Below are 17584 nucleotides of genomic sequence, written 5' to 3'. Positions count from 1 at the left end.
TATATATGAAGAAGTAGGTGTATATATGCACTGATTTGAGACTTTAATGGCTTTTATAGAGCTTTATGATGGTTATTGCGTCATTATTTTAAGAGTTGCCAGCTGTAACGCAAAATGGACCTGAAGGACTAACGGGACACCGGAGATGCTGTTGGGGAACGTTCAAGATCAGCAATGTTAGAAAGCGTTCACAGCAGTGATCTAACGGGAAAAAAAACTTTCGTTCCTTCTTTTAAATTATTTATCAGGTGTATTTTATGTTAGTTTAGAAAAATGGGTTGTGGTTGGATAACTTAAAACAACTTGACAAAAGTATGAACGCACTCACGCTTGAAGCTGTTTATCAGCTGAACACAACCTTTTCCGTATACGTCACTTTGGCGGGAAGTAGATACCCAGCAAGGCTACAGGCATCCGTCATTTTAAATGCACATAGAACCTCCAGCTCAGGGTACAGGCCGGGCTGTTCACTGCGGACCCGTGTAGCGAAAGATGGCTACTTCATCCGTGTCAAAGGTAAAGTCTTATATATGTTGCGCTTCATGCATATTTGATTAAAACTTATTAATTTACTGGCAGTCGTCATACAATGTGAAATGAGACTATTTGTCAACGTTTTTAGGGCTGCTTTGTTTTCAAGCCCAGCGCTAAGAAAAAGAAGAAGACGCTCAGTCTGGGTGAGATACGCGAGTGTTTATACAACATTTGTCTTCCCGAGCTGTCGGTGGATTTAGTGGTATTAAGTTGCTGATGTCATTTTTCGCCACAGAGAGTTACTTCGTTCAGGGCTGCGAGGATGCTGAGAGCAGTGAAACACGATTCAGGTTATGTCAGGAACTGTGGGACAAAATCAAAACAGACACAGAGGTGAGGACAGATGTTCAGCAGGAAGACCAGACAGTAGACTGTAGAAAATATGTGCTCATAGTTGATTGAACTGAGAAAACAGTTAATTGCCTCTAATTTGTAATGTATGCAAGCATATACATGCATACATTAAAAATATACCATACATGGCTTTATTGTTGTATATGCAAGCATGCTTTTATTGTGTTTTAAATTTGAATATATAGTGACAAAAACAGGAGATGCTTCAGGAGTACTGTATTAATGTGATTTTTTTTTTTAAGTCGTTAATTTAGCCATGTTAGTTTGATTTTTACTGAGCAGACCCCTTTTTTTTTCTTCTACATAATACAATACAATAATACAAATACATTTTACATACATATGTACTTTTTGCTTCTTAGGTTTTACAAGATGAACTCAACAGGAAAATCTTGGACAGTTTGCTGGACTTTACGAGGAAATGCTCCTCCACACGTCAAAACAGCGACTGGGCATCACAGATGAGGGCCAGTGAAATCCCCACAGCAGCTCTAATGCTCGGTATGTAGGTTATAAGGCAGTAATATCTGATGTTTGAGTTAAAAAAAACATATGTGGCTCTCACAGCTATGTATAATCTAGTAGAAATAATCAATTTACATTACATACTGTCATCTCTACCTAATCTCAACTTCCTTTGATGTCCACTCTAGGTGTGAACATCCCAGATCACGACATGACCTTTCAGAGTCTGTCTGACATGCTAAAGCAGTCTGTCAGCCCTCACGTGGCCTCTGTGCAGGCCAAAGAGTGTGGAGGTAAGGGGTTAAGACATCAGTCAGAAATCCTTTTGTGTTCCCCTCATAGGCTTTGCTTTAAATGGTATGTGTTTCGTTTATGATTTCAGCACTGAAGCATTTGATGAAGAAGGTGCTCGAGCGGTTGATGGATACAGTTGTGGTTGTGGATGATGAAGATGAGGAGGAGAATGTGGAGACGAGCCCTCGGGTCCACAGGAGCGTGCACTGCTCTCTCGGGATACTTTGTGATTGGTACGCTGCAAGAACAAAGGTGGGTGCACAAACCACTGTTGGCGTGCATACAGAGACTTGGATTGTAAGTGATATGTATCATATATGTTTTTATTTTGTTTTTGTGTTTTTCAGAAATCTGCCACTGGTACTCCAGGGAAAAAACGTAGCTCCCAAGTCAGAGATGAGCAGCAGCAGCCTCCTGTTGTAATCATTTTCAAAGATTTAGAGGCTTTTAACCCAAGAGTCCTTCAGGACTTCATCCTCATCTGCAGGTAAATGAAGACTCTTGAGTTGAATCGCTTTCTTATTTTTACGGCTGCACATAATACACAAATAATTGCTAATGCATTTTGGATTTGCAAGCTGGGCAAGTCTCTGCTAAACAAACTCTGCTCCACAGTCAGTACATTGACCGCCTTCCACTGACATTCATCTTTGGGATCGCTACATCACCCAGTACCATCCAGCACATGCTTCCCCACTCTGTGTCCTCCCTGCTCTGTATCGAGCTCTTCCAGTCGCTGTCATGCACGCAACACCTGGCTACAGTCATTGACAAGGTAAGTTCAACCTGACCAAAGAATAAAAAAAACATAAAAACACTGATCTGTGCAAGCCTCCAGATGGGAAAACCTTCCTGATATCTATGAGTCCATGTGTACATTTAGCTTTCCAATCTGAAGACTGTTGCATGCTTAAACATATCTAACATCTTCTTTTTGAAAGCGATTTCCTGAGTGTAAGTTACATTTTAAACCTCCTGACACCACCAGGTTGCAGACGAGCAGGCTCTGGTTAGAGGCATGTTTTCCAGGAATTAGATGGTACATTTATTATAAATTGTCCTACATTTATAACATTAGTTTCTGTTTTCCATTTCAGTGCCTCAAAAAGGATGCATTTGTTTTTGAGCGAGCCATAGCTGTCACACTAACCCTAACTGCAGATGATCAGTGGCCTGGAGGATGTAAAGAAATTAAATAAAAGTAGTTAAATGTTCTTTCTTTTATTATTTCAGTTGATCCTGACATCACACATTGCTTTTAAACTCAACGGGAAAGTGATGCAGGTCCTCATCGGCGTCTTCCTCTACCATGATTTCTCAGTGAGAAACTTCATTAAGGGACTGCAGGTATGGAGCATCCTCTAACAGTCTCCTCAAGTCTGTCATCCTCCTCTTTTCTGTGTAATTCAAATACAGAAATATGTGAGTTTAAAGTTTCTGTTTGGTCTTTGTGCAGCTGGCTCTGCTCGAGCACTTTCACTCTCAGCCTCTCAGTGTTCTGTGTTGCAAGAAAAAGAAGGCTCTGTTCAACGTCACACAGCTCAGCAAACCCAACTTGGACAGGATAAGACAGCTGCCGTCGTTCAAAAGGTACTCAAACTTGTTTCTTTCTCCAATCATCCCACCCGTGTGAGTCAAAAATGCAAATGCAGCACTTATTTAGCTGCAAAAAGTGATGGTAGGTGACTTGGCATGTTATTAATTTGTGTATTTGTGTTTACCTTTTTTCAAATGTGAAAGCAAGACTTTGAATTGTTTTAATGTGTGTGTTTCGCTAGATATGTAGAGAAGCAGGAAGCACAGGAACAGGTCAATCTGATGACCGATGACTCTCACTTAAAGGTACATTCTCATCATCTGAAATGCTGAACGCGCACGTTTTCAGATCCTGTAATGTCTGAGGTTTTTGAACAAGACCTGCTTGGTCGGTTTTTAGGAGTTGTGTCAACAACTGATAAAGGATCTCCACAAATACCACAAGAACTATTATCCCATCCTGAGGTGTCTCCACACTCTGACCTCATCGTTACCTCGATATCCTCTCGGAAAACAGGCAAGAGTTCACAGTTTTAATGCCTAAGCATCCCACTATTTCTGACCTCCTGTAGGTCTAAGCTATATCTTCTTTATTACCAAAGTACTGCTGTTTAATCTGCCATGACATAACAGTGGATTAATTTGCATTACAGATCAGGGAGCTCCATTTAATATGTCTGGCGAACAGTGTATGGGAGAATGAGGACTACCAGTCAGCCATGAAGCTTGTAAAGTAAGCGTGATTTGCTGGCACATAGTAAAAAGTTGGTAACATGAACAGTCTGCTAAAAACTGACTTAAATTTTAGGCACACCTAGTATTTTAAGATGGATTATTTGTACTAATCGACAGTAAATAATTAAAAAAACTACTTGAGCAGATGAGATTGGAATATTTCACCACCAGATGGCAGCATATTCATGGTTGATCAGAAGGTTATTGTGCCTCCTGGTGGCCAAATTACTATTCATAGACAACAAACGAATGCTGTGCCTTTGTTGGATGTCTTTTTTTTTGTTTTGTTTTTTTTCTCTTTGACCCTAAAATAACCACTTGAGGTGCTAACGTGTTTTCCTTTTAGGATGCTGGCAAAAGGCGAGTTGGTTTCTTTGCTACAGAAGTGTGTAGAGATACTGCAGCTCAGCAAGTCAAAGAAGATGAAGAATGCTCTCGTCCAGCTGGAGGAACTACTTGCCAGATTCAAGCAGCTGGACAGTAAGTTGAAGATATGATTTTGTGTGATCTCGATTCAAGAAGAGATCGCTAGCAGATGGTATAACAGAGAAGGCGGTGGAGTTTTAAACCAGACTGTTTAACATAATCTCGGCGATTGAGAGGAAGCCTCAGGAATGGAGGAGAAATGTACTGGTAGAAACTTTCAGTAACAAGGGTGATGAGCAGAGGGATAAACTTGATGAGTCATTCCGTGAAGCTAGAGGAAAGAGTTTTTGAAACTAGGCTAGGGTTAGAGGTGATGATCAGCAGAGCAGCAGTGTGGCTGGATGCCAAGAAAGAGCACTACAGATGGAATTGAGTGTTGATGGAAAAGTATTGAGAAAAGGAGGTTCGTGAATGCAGTGAAGGCGGACAAGCAGAGGGCTGGTGTGACAGAGGAGGATGCTAGGCTCATGATCCACTGTGGTGACCCCATAAAAGGAGCAAGAAAATGAGTCCAGTCCCTTCTTTCCAAATGTACAAGTTTTTATCTTGTATTTCAGCTGCTACTGAAATGACTACAACTGTGGAAGCCTCTATCGCCTCTCCAATAAAAAATCTTCGGAAGAAAACAGATCTGTTCCAGCTGCAGAAGGTAACTGACCACTTAAATTGTAGTTTTTGTCTTTTGTTTCTCCAGAGGGGTTCTCCGCCTCTTTAAAACTGCTGTTTTGCTGTTGCTTAAACTCTATCGTTTTCACAGACGCTGCTGGAGATGAACGAGTCTCGGAGAGCCAAGCGACTGAGTCCATTTGAAAACCTCAGGAACGAAGCGCTCAAGTTTATCGACAATTTAGTAAAGTAAGACAAATGAGACTCTGGTTCCCCCAAATACAACTCGCATCACTGCAAACACTCTGCAGCTAATGATTTTATTCCACCCAGGAGCCATCTGTCCCCCCCAGAGTCACAGCCTCTTTATGAGGTCTGCTACTACAGTTCATCTGCCACAGTGAGACGCCACCTCAATGCCACACCTCGTACCTCCATTCAGGCTGCGCTCAGCAATCCTTACCACTATCTTCAGGTACACCTGCTTCAGCTTGTTACCTCCCTTATAAGCAGGAGGAAGTGAAAGTGAAGAAAGTTCTTCTTTTGGTGTACAACCACTAATGTGCAGCGACGTTCTAAAAACACGTGACAACTTCGACTTTCTTTTAGAACGACAGCCTGAAGAGCGAGGATGGGACGGTGTCCAACGCTGCTCCCGACATCTGTATCGCTTACAAGCTCCACTTGGAGTGCGGAAGGCTGATCAACCTCTACGACTGGCTGGAAGTGAGTTTATAAACTAAGACATTTAATAGTGAACTCATTACCTGTAATGGACCAAGGTTAAACTTCCACAGCTTCCCACTTTGCTTCATAAACTTTCTTTAGCTGGAAGCTTTTGTTTTTCTCAGTGTAAGAGAGGCTTTATTGATCCCGAGGGGCCCACGTGTCACATTATCAGTCTGAGGATTAATTATTGGCCCAGAATGACTCGGACGGTGACATGAATGAAAACATTTATTTTCAGGCGTACTCCACCGTGGTTTTGGCTGCTGAGGGTAACGATCCGGATTCTGAACATTTTGGGAAAGTGGATGAAGTCAAACAGTATCCTTCCAGGAAAAAAAAGTATTTCTCACAGATCATTTTGTGCTGCTGCTGTTTGTGTTTTGCTCAGTGAGTGAAAATGAGTAATGAGACAACAGTAAAGCAGCTACTCCTCAGTTATGTCTTTGTTTGAGTGTCATGATTGGATAAGACAGTTGAGGTAATTCTAGTTTTGTAAGCAACCCAAATACTTGGGGAGTTATAATGAAAGTTAAGAGCTGAAGAACACAAACACGACTGCTGAAATATGCCATTTACTTTTAACTTGAGTAAAGACTTTTTGTTCCTTAACTCGTCCTTTAGCGCTCGTTTCATCCGCGCTGTATCAGAGCTCGAATTTCTGGGCTTCATCAAGTCTACCAAGCAGAAGACCGACCATGTGGCTCGACTCACCTGGGGAGGCTGCTAACCACAATTGTGATGAGAAACATTTTTTTTTTAACATCTGTAGAAATTAATTTCAGATTTGTATTTTTCACTCTAATAAAAGACGTGCAAATTACACCTGCTTCTTTAAATAATAGACCGATGTCAGGTGCTGTAGGTCTTTTCTGCAATGACTGGTACACCTGGGCCAATATGCTGTTACACTGAAGCACAACTCAAACTAATTAAGACATTATAATATACTGAGGTTTCTCACACATTACTTGAAATTTGACCATGATGTCAGGCATGATACAACAGCTTGTTGCTAGGGAAAAATATGCATTGTCCATTTAGTTGGCAGTGGTTCATGGAGGCTGCTGACTCTCGCTGAGAGAAATGTCTTGTAAAGTTGTACCAAAAACCTCCAAGTGATTTTTTTTTTTCTTTTCAAACAGTTACGGTTGCCTGTGGAGGTTTTGTTTGTCTGCAAACACCTGCTAACGAGCAGCGGTAAAAAAAAAAAACTCACGGTGGAGAAGGCAGGCTAGCCCTGAAAATCATCCTTTATCTTCATGTTTAACTCTGATCTGGACCATTTTCATTCAAATGAAAATGATGTACTAAATAAAGTCTTGAAAGCAGCATTATAGTTTTACAGATAGAGTGAGCTGAGGGATGCTATTCCTATGCAGTTCTATATAATCCAACTTACTACTGTAATCAAAGCAGTCACCCCTTACTGGACGTGAGAAAGATTGCAGGTTTAAGGCACTTCCATATTCCATCTTTCACTTACAGTTTGAGAGTAATTTAAGCACTAAATTGACAGCAGTCCCAATGCTGTTTATCACAGCACTCGATCACATAAGTTTACTTGTATTTATTAAGCTATTCCTGATATAGTTTGACGCATCAAACCAGTTTTCAACTCTTAAAAGATGTTTATTGTTTTTAATAAGTACATTGGTTTCAAAGTGATACCAGCAGAACAAAACTCAATAAATAAAACACTGGTGGTGGGAGGGGGTGGGAGCAAATTAGCCCACTTTATGCTCAGTTTAAAAAGCAGTGAACAAACAGCAAACATACTCTTTCTGTTTAAACTTGCGTTTCTTCCACATTCTTTCAGACCGACCTGCCAACCTTGTAAAACTCAATGCCTGCTTTATTGTATTTACATGTAACAAAACAGAAACAAGTGACAAAGCCTGGAATGCTGGGAATCAATACAAAAGTGAGATAACTGTAGATGCACGTACAGCTGGAGGAACGTAGGCCACTGGTAGAAATAGGGTCCATTTACATGAGGAAGCACCTAGTTGCTTACAACAGAGTGGTAACAACTGACAACAGCTTCATATAAACCTTTGCCCAAAGACAGATATATGGCACAGTAAGAAAAGTTTCCTTTAAACTAGCTAAACTTAATCTCTTACAATGATGAGTTTTTTTTCGCTTCTCTTCCTCGAGATATCACGTGATAGCTTGCAGCGTGGGAAGGCCGTCTTGCAAAAATTCTGTGCCACACTCAGGAAACATCTGGAGAGAAGGGAGGTGAAATATAAATAAAGTAACCAGAAGTGCCAGTTTAAATTTAAAATCGTAGAGTTCGAAGTGAAAGCCGAGGCTTTGTCCTTTACATCGAATGTGGAAATAAGGTGGGATTAAAAATAAAAAGGAACTCACAGCTTGCAGGTTGCTCCCCAAATCGTCGCATTAACTGATCATGTGTGAACTTCACAAAGGTGTCATATTGTTCTGAAATCAAAGTCAACCAGTTAAAACATTTTACTTCACAACTATTGTTTGCTAGTTGGGGAAAATATGTGGCTAACATTTGCTGGTTCAGTTTTTTTAAACACATTAGCATTGGGTACCAACCGGCCAACTTCGAAGTCATGGTCTCCTCGTATTCCTCCCGAACCTTCTCTTCCCTTTCTTTCAGCAGGCGTTCGCAGATCATTCCAACTTGTCTGAGGGTGAATAATGGCTGTTCTTTTCTAGATGGAGAGACGCCTCCAGAGGATGTTCCTGTATAAATAAATAACAATCAAACCTTAAAACCGCACTGTAGAATGGGCTTTATGATTATTTGAGCTTAACCTTGCGCCTTTGCCCACCTGCCATGCTGGAAGCATTCATAGTAGACGACTGGGATGGGGATTCTGGCGAATAGCAGCACTCTGACTGTTGGTAGCCTCCATCTAGATGCTTTCTCTTTTGAATGCGTTTGTACTCCTGTTTGATGCTGTTGAGGATTTGTTCTAGTGGGGTAAACAGACAAGCAGGGCGTCCATTAGTAACAGCTGTCATGTTTTCACCTTTGGGGCGACCGTGGCTCAGGGGGTTGGGAAGCGGGCTCTCTGTCCTGGTCGTTGTGTCCTTGGGCAAGACACTTTACCCTACTTGCCTACTGGTGTTGGCCAGAGGGCCCGATGGCGCGATATGGCAGCCTCGCTTCTGTCAGTCTGCCCCAGGGCAGCTGTGGCTACAACCGTAGCTTGCCTCCACCAGTGTGTGAATGTGAGAGTGAATGAATAGTAGCATTGTAAAGCGCTTTGGGTGCCTTGAAAAGCGCTATATAAATCCAATCCATTATTTGACACAGAGTGACTCAACATGTTGTTGTTGCCCCCCTCCAGATAGTAAACAAGCAGGCCAACTTAGCCAGCATTACCTGCACTAAGTCTTGATGAAGACTCCCCGAATGGCGAAGGCTCCATGCTGAGATATTTCCTAGGGGATGAGGATGACGGGGACACGGGGATGCATCTTCGTCTTTTGGGGGATGTAGGACTCATGAGCGGATCGAAATCCATGGTCCTCTTCAAAGTGGCTCCACACGCCATGACTTCAGTTTGTTAAAAGGGAGAGATTGCACGTAAAAACACCGAAACAAGGCAATAACGAGGAGATGACATCAACTATTTTGGACAGCTGCTAACCGAGCCTAATTTTTTACACAACTAGCTAATTGTTAGGTTCAAATCAGTTTCCTTTGTCGATGGATAAAACTACGAGCATACTGCGCAGCTCCGGCTTTAAATGTCTGCTAGCGAACTAGCGTTAGCTACTCCTGCTAGCCAATAATAAAAATAAAAAAAACAAAGCTAACGTTAGCTGTGGCTGCCGCTGGCGTGAGCGTGTGTCCTGGTTAACATTTGTATAAAGCTGTTTTTATGTTACCTTCTGGGGAGGGGGGAAGTTGGCCTGCAGCACCGCGCTCACCAGCTCGTGTTGTTAAAGTTGTTTCTCAAAAGTTGAAGTGACGATCAGCCAGCTGCAGGCCAACTGTCTGCTGTTAGATAGGGGGGCTAGCTAGCACAACTTAGCTGCCTGTTTTTGATGCGATGTTGTCGCTGTCGGCTTCTCTGGTTAGTGACGTCACGTCTAAAAAAAAAAAACCCCCCAACAATCTCAAAACGCGTTGAATTCTGGATTATGTAGTGAACCATGAAGCGTAAACCAATGACAAAACATGACAGCGCATCAAAAGTCAAAAAGTATGGGTCATAAACCCCGTTTAATTTAATTGATAATTGGTTTAATTTTAGCTTTGAGGAATAAACTTCACATTTGACAGTTTGTTGTGATTCTTTTCTCTCCGCATCCTGTATTTCTACTCTTAATACACTCGTTTGTTTTAATATTGGAGTAAATATTGGAGTAACTGATGAAAACAATGCAGAGGCTCAGCTATTATAGCCTATTATGAAACCTGCAGCTGTTTTAGTGACAACGCTGAAGGCAAAATGTCAAACCATTACATACAGAGCCTCTGTGCTTTGCCCGAGGATGATGGACATTCCTTCTAACATCATATTACTAATTTCCGTGTGGAGTTTTTCATGTTCTCCTCGTGTCTGCGTGCGTTCTCACCGGCTTTCTCCCACAGTCCGAAGACTTGCTGTTCGTGGGGTTAGGTTAGCTGGTGATTCTAAATTGGCCATCAGTGTGAATGTGAATACGAATGAGTCTCTCTGTGTCTGTCTGATTCTCTCTGTGTTAGCCCTGCGACAGACTGGTGATCTGTTCAGCATGCACCCTGTCTCTTGCCCGGAGGTAGGTGGGACAGGCTTCAGCCCCCCGCAAGCAGAAGAGAATGGATGGAACATTTTTTTTAGCTTAAAAAAGGAATAAAATACAGCAGGTATTATTACAAAGCAATAAAAGGCCCTTTTTTAAAAAATGGGATAAAAACATGAAGGATATTACAGGGGGACATGAGTGCCTAAATGAATTAAAGAAATACATAATTAAATAAGTAATTACATTTGTCATTAATAAATTAAAATGAGAAAGAATTAATAATCAAACATATAAATAATTAATTACACAAGTTCATTTCATTAAATTATTTAATCAATTATTTATTTGAAATTTCAATTAAAATCACATCTAAACGATTATTTAATGATCTTATTATTGAATTTTTTTCAATTCATTTTGGCCCTTGTGGCGCTCCGCATAAAGCTTTCTTCTTCAGCGTGTAGAGATGGCTTCACTCAGCTGATGTGTACAGCTCTAAGCATGCCTCTAAAGGCAACAGATATTAGTAATTCCATTCTTAAAATGCTGATACAGATATCTATAATTGGATTTCAGCATGTTGACTTGGGATTATCAGTAGTGGAAATGTCATTTCCCAATTCAGCTATCAACTAATGCATTTCACACTTCTCAGCAAATCATTTTGGGACATGTTTGCCTAATTAGCTAATTTTTAGATTACGTGATTACGTGTATATGTGTTGCTTAAATGATTGACAATGTCTGACTAATGTGCATTTGTTTTTTATTGCCATATGTAATTGCGACAGATACCATTATCCGATGATCTAAAAATCTGATATTCCATAGTTTATTTTTTTACTCTTTCAAACACACACAAAATCAGAATTACCAACCATGTGTTTGTGAGGTTCCAAACACTTGTTCCCAACAGGGAAGTTGCAGAGTACCATCTGGTGGACAAACTATGCAACGTCAGCACTTAAGAATTTGTTGGTTGCTGTTTCTCAACTTTTTAAAATTTACAAATTGCATCTGTAATATGGGATTGCCACTAGTGAGAATTTAACTGTTGATGTCAGCAAATTCTGATGAACTGAGCTGTAAATATCATTATTTACAACTGGAACTTGTCAGCATTGCATCACGAATGTGGCGACTTGGAATTAGAAAAAGTCTAAGTTGAACTGACATTTTTCTATCAGTATTTTTTGTTTGACTAGGTGTCAAACAGCAAAAGTTGAAAAAGTAGTAATTTAAGTTACTGACATCAATGGACATTTCAACTAGTGATAAATAAATACGAATGTTAAAAGGAAGAACAGTCAAAAAGCATCAAATATAGTTCAAATGTGAAGATAATTATCACCACATGAGGGCAGTGTTACACAAAAAGACACATAGGAGTTTATTCTTCTACTAACTCCTAAAAAGTACCAAGGGGTCACAAGGCGAAAGGTTAAAGAAAGGAAAGATGACACTTTCATGACTCTGAAATATTTACATTAATAGCTTTTGTCTTGTTTCTGAAAAAGTAAAATATCTTACTTTAAGGCCAATCACACTCAAAACTCACCTTTACTTGTAGAACATGTGACACTCCAATACCCCAGATAGTGACATACATTTTTGACTTTGAAAAGAAAAGAAAAAAAACCGTATTGTGCGTGTGTGCGCAGTAAGTTTAGGTACCGATAAGCTGATTTTCACCATTTTATTGAAAAAGATACCAGGCATGTTGACAAAGTTATGATAAAAATAGACAAATTTCACATTTTCGAGCACATTCTTCCATTTACACACAGGAATGAGACACAGTGGCACAAAGTATGCTTCACAGGAATATGACAGTGTAGATTTGTACAAAAGATGCTCTTTTTTTTGTAAGCCGGTGTGAAAAAAAGCAGCTAAGCAACACTCCCAAAACACCACAGGCTATAGTTTTGATCTGATCAAAAGGCCATTCATAGTTCAACACTTTGCTTTTCAAAATAAATAAATAAGGTACTGACAAACTTCACAATATCATGGACTTACAAAATCATCAATAGTCACTTGAAAATTATTAATGAAATGCTTTTACTTACAGCAATGTTCTGTTATTCCAAACTGCTATTTTGTATGAGGATGGACACATTTTCACCTTGCATGACTGCCACAATGTTGCCGTATAATGTAATGTGAAAATCTTCAAATGCAGTTTGTCTTTACTGCTAAATCTGTAAAAAAAAATCAGACAACAGCAAAGATAACAAAGCATAGCATTTGCTTTGTAACAATGGAGAGAAATGCCCTTTTTTCTTACACCTATAATATTTATTGAATTATTCTTCATAAAATTGCCATTGTCAGTCAGACAACTCATTTTTCGCAAAAATGAGAACATAATGAAATAAGTACAGCCCTCATTAGACTAATCACACTCCACTCTACAGGGATCCAGTTTTATAACATTACAGATTAAAAAACAACAACAAAAACTTGCTTTCAGTTCTGTTTGTCAGTCATTTTGGCACATTTCACAGTCACAGAAGAGTGCACTAGGAGGATGGGGGCTATTCTACACTATCCTGACTTCACAGTTGTCTTGAGCAGATTGGACCGTCTTTTATTAGACCGGCTCTGCAGCAGAAGTGTCAGTCCCTCCAGAAACTGTAACCTGGGCTACTTTAATTCGAGTCTTTGCACAGTTTCCTCCATCTATCCCCGCCCTGCCTGCTGTGGCTCTCACGCTCTTGATGTTCCAGTCACTCTCAGCGCTGCTGTCCAGAGTCTGCGTTGCTCCCCGGCACATATGGCAAATGTTGAGGAAGGCCCTGCGCAGGTCCTTGCTCCTCATGGCGTAGATCACAGGGTTCACGGTGGAGTTGAGCAGGCAGAGCATGCTGCAAAAGGCAAAAATGGTCTTGATGAAGTCGTTCACCTTCCCAAAGAGGTCGTAAACCATGATGGCTAGGAGTGGACCCCAGCAGATGATGAGGGCCACCAGGATCAAGACCAGGGTTTTAGCCAGACGGAGGTCCATACGGGCTTGGTCAGGCCTTACCGTCTGCACTTTAGCCCCCTCTGCGGTGTAGACAATCACGCTTCTCTGAGAGGTGCGGCTTAGCATGCGGACTGCGTGGTGATGAGACTTCCAGAGGATGAACATATAGGCGTAGATGATGAATAAGAGCAAAATGCTCGTCATCCCAATCCAAAACATCAGGTACTTTTGGTCAATTAGAGGGAAAATGTCAGAGCAGACTGACCCGAGACGCTTGCAGTTCCAGCCCAGCAGCGGCAGCAGTGAGATGATGATGGAGATGGTCCACATCATGCTGAATGCAATGACAGCTTTAGTCTTTGTGATGATTCGCTTGTACGCCATAGGCCTGTGGATGGAGACGTAGCGGTCTATTGCAGTGAGAAACAAGCTGCCCACAGAGGCAGTGAAGGAGGCAATAACCCCAGCCAGCTTGAAGAGGAAAATATTAGGGCTGTCCTTTCGGTGGAGGACATGGAAGTCCAAGAAGCTGTAAACAAAGATGATGCTTCCTATTAGATCAGCCACAGCCAAGCTGCCAATGAAGTGGTATGAAGGGCGGGATCGAAGGGTCTGGGAGTGCAGGATCACGCACAGCACCACGAGGTTCTCCAGCACAGTAAATGTACCCAGAGTGAGTGCCAAGATGGCAACCGCGAGCTGCTGGCCGGGAGTGAGGATCATAAAACACTCCATATTGTCTGCTAAGTTCTCAGCGCACTGTGGCGCTCCTCCACTCTCCACAGCGGTAGCATTACCCAGCAGCAAGTCTGAGACATTGGTGGGAAAAATGGGAGAGAGGGCGCTGAAAATGACCTCCTTGCTTCCAGAGACAATCCCGGGAAAGGAGCTGCTGATGGGAGCAGAGTGAGTTTTCTCATAGTGGAATCCATTCTTGATCAGCCTCAAGTCTGCTGAGGGGTCGTCGTAGATGGCATCATTGGAGCCGAAATACTGGACACCTGTTGTTAAGGTGCTCACCGTGGTGCCTGCTATCCTGTGCAAAGCCAGCTTCATTGTTTTTTTAGGCTGTAGAGATGCTCAGTGGAGAGGTATGTGAGGTATTAGGAGTGTAGAAGAGCACATCTATGAAGAAAAATGCAATTATTTATTAGAACACAAGAAAGTACCTCTTGTTACATCACATTAAAACATATTCAATACAGGAGATAGTGCCAGCTCTTATTTAAAGATTAATATAGTGGAAGATGAATTTGTTACTAGGAGTTATTCTGTGTATCGACCAGCTGACTCCACAACAGATGCATCCCAGACAATAGTGGGAAACTGAACAGTTGATGACAAACCTGTGCAGCCTCGGGGGAAATCACTGCATTAAGAATGTAGGACATAGAGGGATTTCTTATTAATTAAAGAAGGTCATTAAGCATTACGATATTTTGCAGCAATCACTGGACTAATTAGACATCAAGGGAGGGACACGATGAAGAGCGACTGTATCTGTCCGATGGATCATTTACATTGTAATGTCGGTAATGATGGTATTAATTATTAACAGTTTTTCAAAAGGCGAGAGCGCGATAGTAGTATGGAAGCTACCAGCAGCACTCACAAGAACAAATAAAGAAAAACAAAACTGCGAAAAACGCTTACCTTGATTTTCTCGCTACAAATACCCAGCACGGATCCATTACGCGAAAAAAATAAATAAATAAAAAATAGAAATAAAAACAATTCAGTTACACTGGGAGTAAACCGGTCTGCTGTTTCTGCCTTCACTCCTGACCAACATTTAAAGTAACTGAAAACCCAAAAACTGGAAGCGAGAATAAAAATCTGTTGGTTGTTGTTCTTGCTTTGGTGGTTTAATAATCACGAGCTGACTCCTCGGATACTGCTAGTGTCAAACATACAGTAAAGCCAAGCAGGCAGCCGGTGGGGTGTGTGGGTTTGCCGGAGCAGGCGGTTATAAAGGCTGCGCTTTGTGCGCCTGCTAGTCACGTGATCTGAGGTGTTGGAGCGCAGTGGGAAGCGCATCATCCACGACCAGCATCATCCAATACCTTGGTTATTTACACAGCGATGGAACCCAGCTGTGTTACTGTTGAGTTATTTCATCACATAGCAAGGAATTTCAACTACACACCAAAAACAACTAAAAAAATGCGCAGTTTTAGCTCTTTTATTGTCACTTTTTCATGTTTCAGATCAAATTTTAGTATTAGATAAAATATTACAAACAAAAAGACGCAGTTCTTAAATGATGATGTCATTTATTAAGAGAAAAGGGTTCGCCGAACCTAAAAAACTTTTTCTCATCTCTGGAGAAATTTTTGCCCACTGTTCTTTTAAGGATTGTTTTAAATCAGTCACATTGGAGGGATTTTGAGCATGGATGGCAAAATCAAAGTCCAGACTTGAGGAGGGCACACTCTTTTTCTTTTCCATTCATTGATAGACTTGTTGGTTTGTTTTGGATCATTGTCCTGCTGCATAACCCCAAGTGTTCTTGAGTTTCGGGGCAGGACATGATGGGTGGATATTCTCCTTCAGGATTTTCTGGTAGAGAGCAGAATTCATTGCTCAGTCGATACAGCAAGTCGTCCAGGTCCCGACGCAGCAAAGCAGCCCGAAGCCATCACAAGCTGTTACCTTGTACCCCAGTGTAGAACAAACAGATACTTCATACCATCATTACTTTGGCTGTATTCACTTTGTTTTCTTCCTTGAACTTATTTCTTGTTATTCTGTGCCTTGACATGCAACACTGATTGTGATTCTTGTTTAAAAGCTGTAGGTTGTGTCAGTTTGTGAGTAGCATGTGTGGTTAAGCAGCAAACAGTTTGCCATTTTGGGGGATTAATAAAGTAACCTGAACCAGAATCTAAAATGTGAGATGGGCCTCTGTGTTCTTTTAGGTCAGCAGTGATTTTTCCTCATGGATGCCTCTTTAATCATGAGACAAGTGATGACTGAAGTTCTTTAGATGTTGTTCTGGGTTCTTTTGTGACCCCCTGGATGAGCCATTCATGCGCTTTTGGAGTATTTTTGATAGACTGCTCCTGGGAAGGTTCACCGCTGCTTTCCCAGTATGTGTCCCAAAAGCTCATAAAAGACATTTTTTTGCAACCCTTTTCAGAGGATCTCTCGGCTGTTTCTTTAGATCATGACGCAATATGTTGCTTTCTGACGTCTCTTAGCCAAGCAAATGTGTCAAATACATCAAGAGAGAAGTCCGGAGGACATTCTAGGAAGTTCTCTTCTCCATGAGCATGAGCATTTCCCCTCTCCTTTTCTTATGAAAAGGAAAGCTGTGAAGACAACACTTCTTCTCATCTTACAATTGGAAATCAATTACAGTGTTGCATGTGATTTTAATGGTGTGTAAGTGAGGGCATTTATGGGATTTATGGCCTGCAGTAGAAGTATTTGTGGTTCTTTTTAAACTTTAATGCTTTTCTTTATGTACTTGTTGCTGATATGTGTGAAATGTAGTTTCACGACCCTCTCATTGTTGTGTTTTAGCTGAAGTTTTTATGCTGACGTTCACTTTCATGTGAACATTTTTTTCTTTGTGGTGGCTTGTGATTACAATCATCTCAAGCTAATTTTAAAAAATGGACCATGATGTGTATTTTTAGTGCAGTGTTCAAGCTACTAAATCTATTCTGAACACTATTCATCTATTTATTTACTGTAGACGGGAGTCACATTCACACCATTAGGAGTCCTTTTCCTGTCCTGCACAGCTGCGCAATTATTTCCACTATGCACTCCCAGTAGAGCCATCTCCCAAATTACATGTATCTTGTTGTGGAAAATACATGACATTTGGCGATTCAACATTATGGGAGAACAATAAAAGACACTGCGCGCGATGCCAGTGCCTCCAGATTTGGCAGAACAAAAGAGGCTGAGGAGTCATCCAAGTAATTGCTCAACGCTTGCTAAGCTGAGATTGATTCAGATTCTAGCAGCCGCTGATCACTCGCGGCGGGACAGTATATCCAAGACAGACAGTGTAAGCGAAACATCGACGAGTAATAAATGGCGTTTGTGGAATTCATCTGTAGTTGTGACTTCCATTCAGACTGCTTGTTCGTTCATGTTTGGAACAAAGTTTTAACGTGGCGTCAATCCACTCCCAAAGCAGTGGGCAGACACTTGCGACACACATCAATCATAATAATTATCATGGTTATTTCAGTCACCGAGGGCGGG

General features: G+C 41.2%; 3 protein-coding genes across 3 annotated transcripts; 1 reads left to right on the top strand and 2 right to left on the bottom strand.

The window, feature by feature from the left end:
• The first annotated feature begins 373 nt into the window (after positions 1–373).
• orc3 (origin recognition complex, subunit 3) lies at positions 374–6499 on the top strand. Its single transcript, XM_026152397.1, has 20 exons — positions 374–516; positions 623–677; positions 770–867; positions 1251–1389; positions 1542–1646; positions 1736–1899; positions 1995–2134; positions 2263–2422; positions 2881–2994; positions 3104–3237; positions 3426–3489; positions 3584–3700; positions 3837–3916; positions 4265–4398; positions 4902–4993; positions 5102–5199; positions 5284–5425; positions 5560–5676; positions 5918–5997; positions 6301–6499. Exons 1-20 carry the CDS (start codon positions 493–495, stop codon positions 6404–6406), a joined length of 2163 nt encoding a protein of 720 aa, XP_026008182.1. The 5' UTR covers positions 374–492; the 3' UTR covers positions 6407–6499.
• Positions 6500–7287: 788 nt separating this feature from the next.
• Positions 7288–9756, bottom strand: LOC113012295 (akirin-2-like). The gene is made up of 6 exons (XM_026152398.1): positions 9553–9756; positions 9044–9217; positions 8487–8630; positions 8248–8397; positions 8053–8124; positions 7288–7905 (listed from the first exon to the last, which is right to left on the bottom strand). The coding sequence occupies exons 2-6, from the start codon at positions 9213–9215 to the stop codon at positions 7895–7897; spliced, it is 549 nt and encodes a 182-aa protein (XP_026008183.1). The 5' UTR covers positions 9216–9217; positions 9553–9756; the 3' UTR covers positions 7288–7894.
• A 2321-nt stretch (positions 9757–12077) lies between these two features.
• Positions 12078–15330, bottom strand: LOC113012151 (cannabinoid receptor type 1B-like). Its single transcript, XM_026152171.1, has 2 exons — positions 15017–15330; positions 12078–14488 (listed from the first exon to the last, which is right to left on the bottom strand). Exon 2 carries the CDS (start codon positions 14417–14419, stop codon positions 12989–12991), a length of 1431 nt encoding a protein of 476 aa, XP_026007956.1. The 5' UTR covers positions 14420–14488; positions 15017–15330; the 3' UTR covers positions 12078–12988.
• Positions 15331–17584: the final 2254 nt, after the last annotated feature.

Source organism: Astatotilapia calliptera, chromosome 19 (genome assembly GCF_900246225.1).
Source record: "Astatotilapia calliptera chromosome 19, fAstCal1.2, whole genome shotgun sequence".
NCBI classification, from domain to species: domain Eukaryota; kingdom Metazoa; phylum Chordata; class Actinopteri; order Cichliformes; family Cichlidae; genus Astatotilapia; species Astatotilapia calliptera.
This window is presented reverse-complemented; position numbering and strand designations above follow the sequence as displayed.

Bases quoted from the DNA above. Each gene is read 5' to 3' on its own strand.
- orc3 (XM_026152397.1), top strand. From the start codon at position 493: ATGGCTACTTCATCCGTGTCAAAG. The intron at 678-769 runs GTGAGATACGCG...TTTTCGCCACAG, and splicing joins GAAGAAGACGCTCAGTCTGG to AGAGTTACTTCGTTCAGGGC. The intron at 2,423-2,880 runs GTAAGTTCAACC...TTATTATTTCAG, and splicing joins TGGCTACAGTCATTGACAAG to TTGATCCTGACATCACACAT.
- LOC113012295 (XM_026152398.1), bottom strand. From the start codon at position 9,215: ATGGCGTGTGGAGCCACTTTGAAGAGGACCATGGATTTCGATCCGCTC. The intron at 8,631-9,043 runs GTAATGCTGGCT...TTACCCCACTAG, and splicing joins TTCATCAAGACTTAGTGCAG to AACAAATCCTCAACAGCATC. The intron at 8,398-8,486 runs GTGGGCAAAGGC...TTATTTATACAG, and splicing joins GAATGCTTCCAGCATGGCAG to GAACATCCTCTGGAGGCGTC.
- LOC113012151 (XM_026152171.1), bottom strand. From the start codon at position 14,419: ATGAAGCTGGCTTTGCACAGGATAGCAGGCACCACGGTGAGCACCTTA.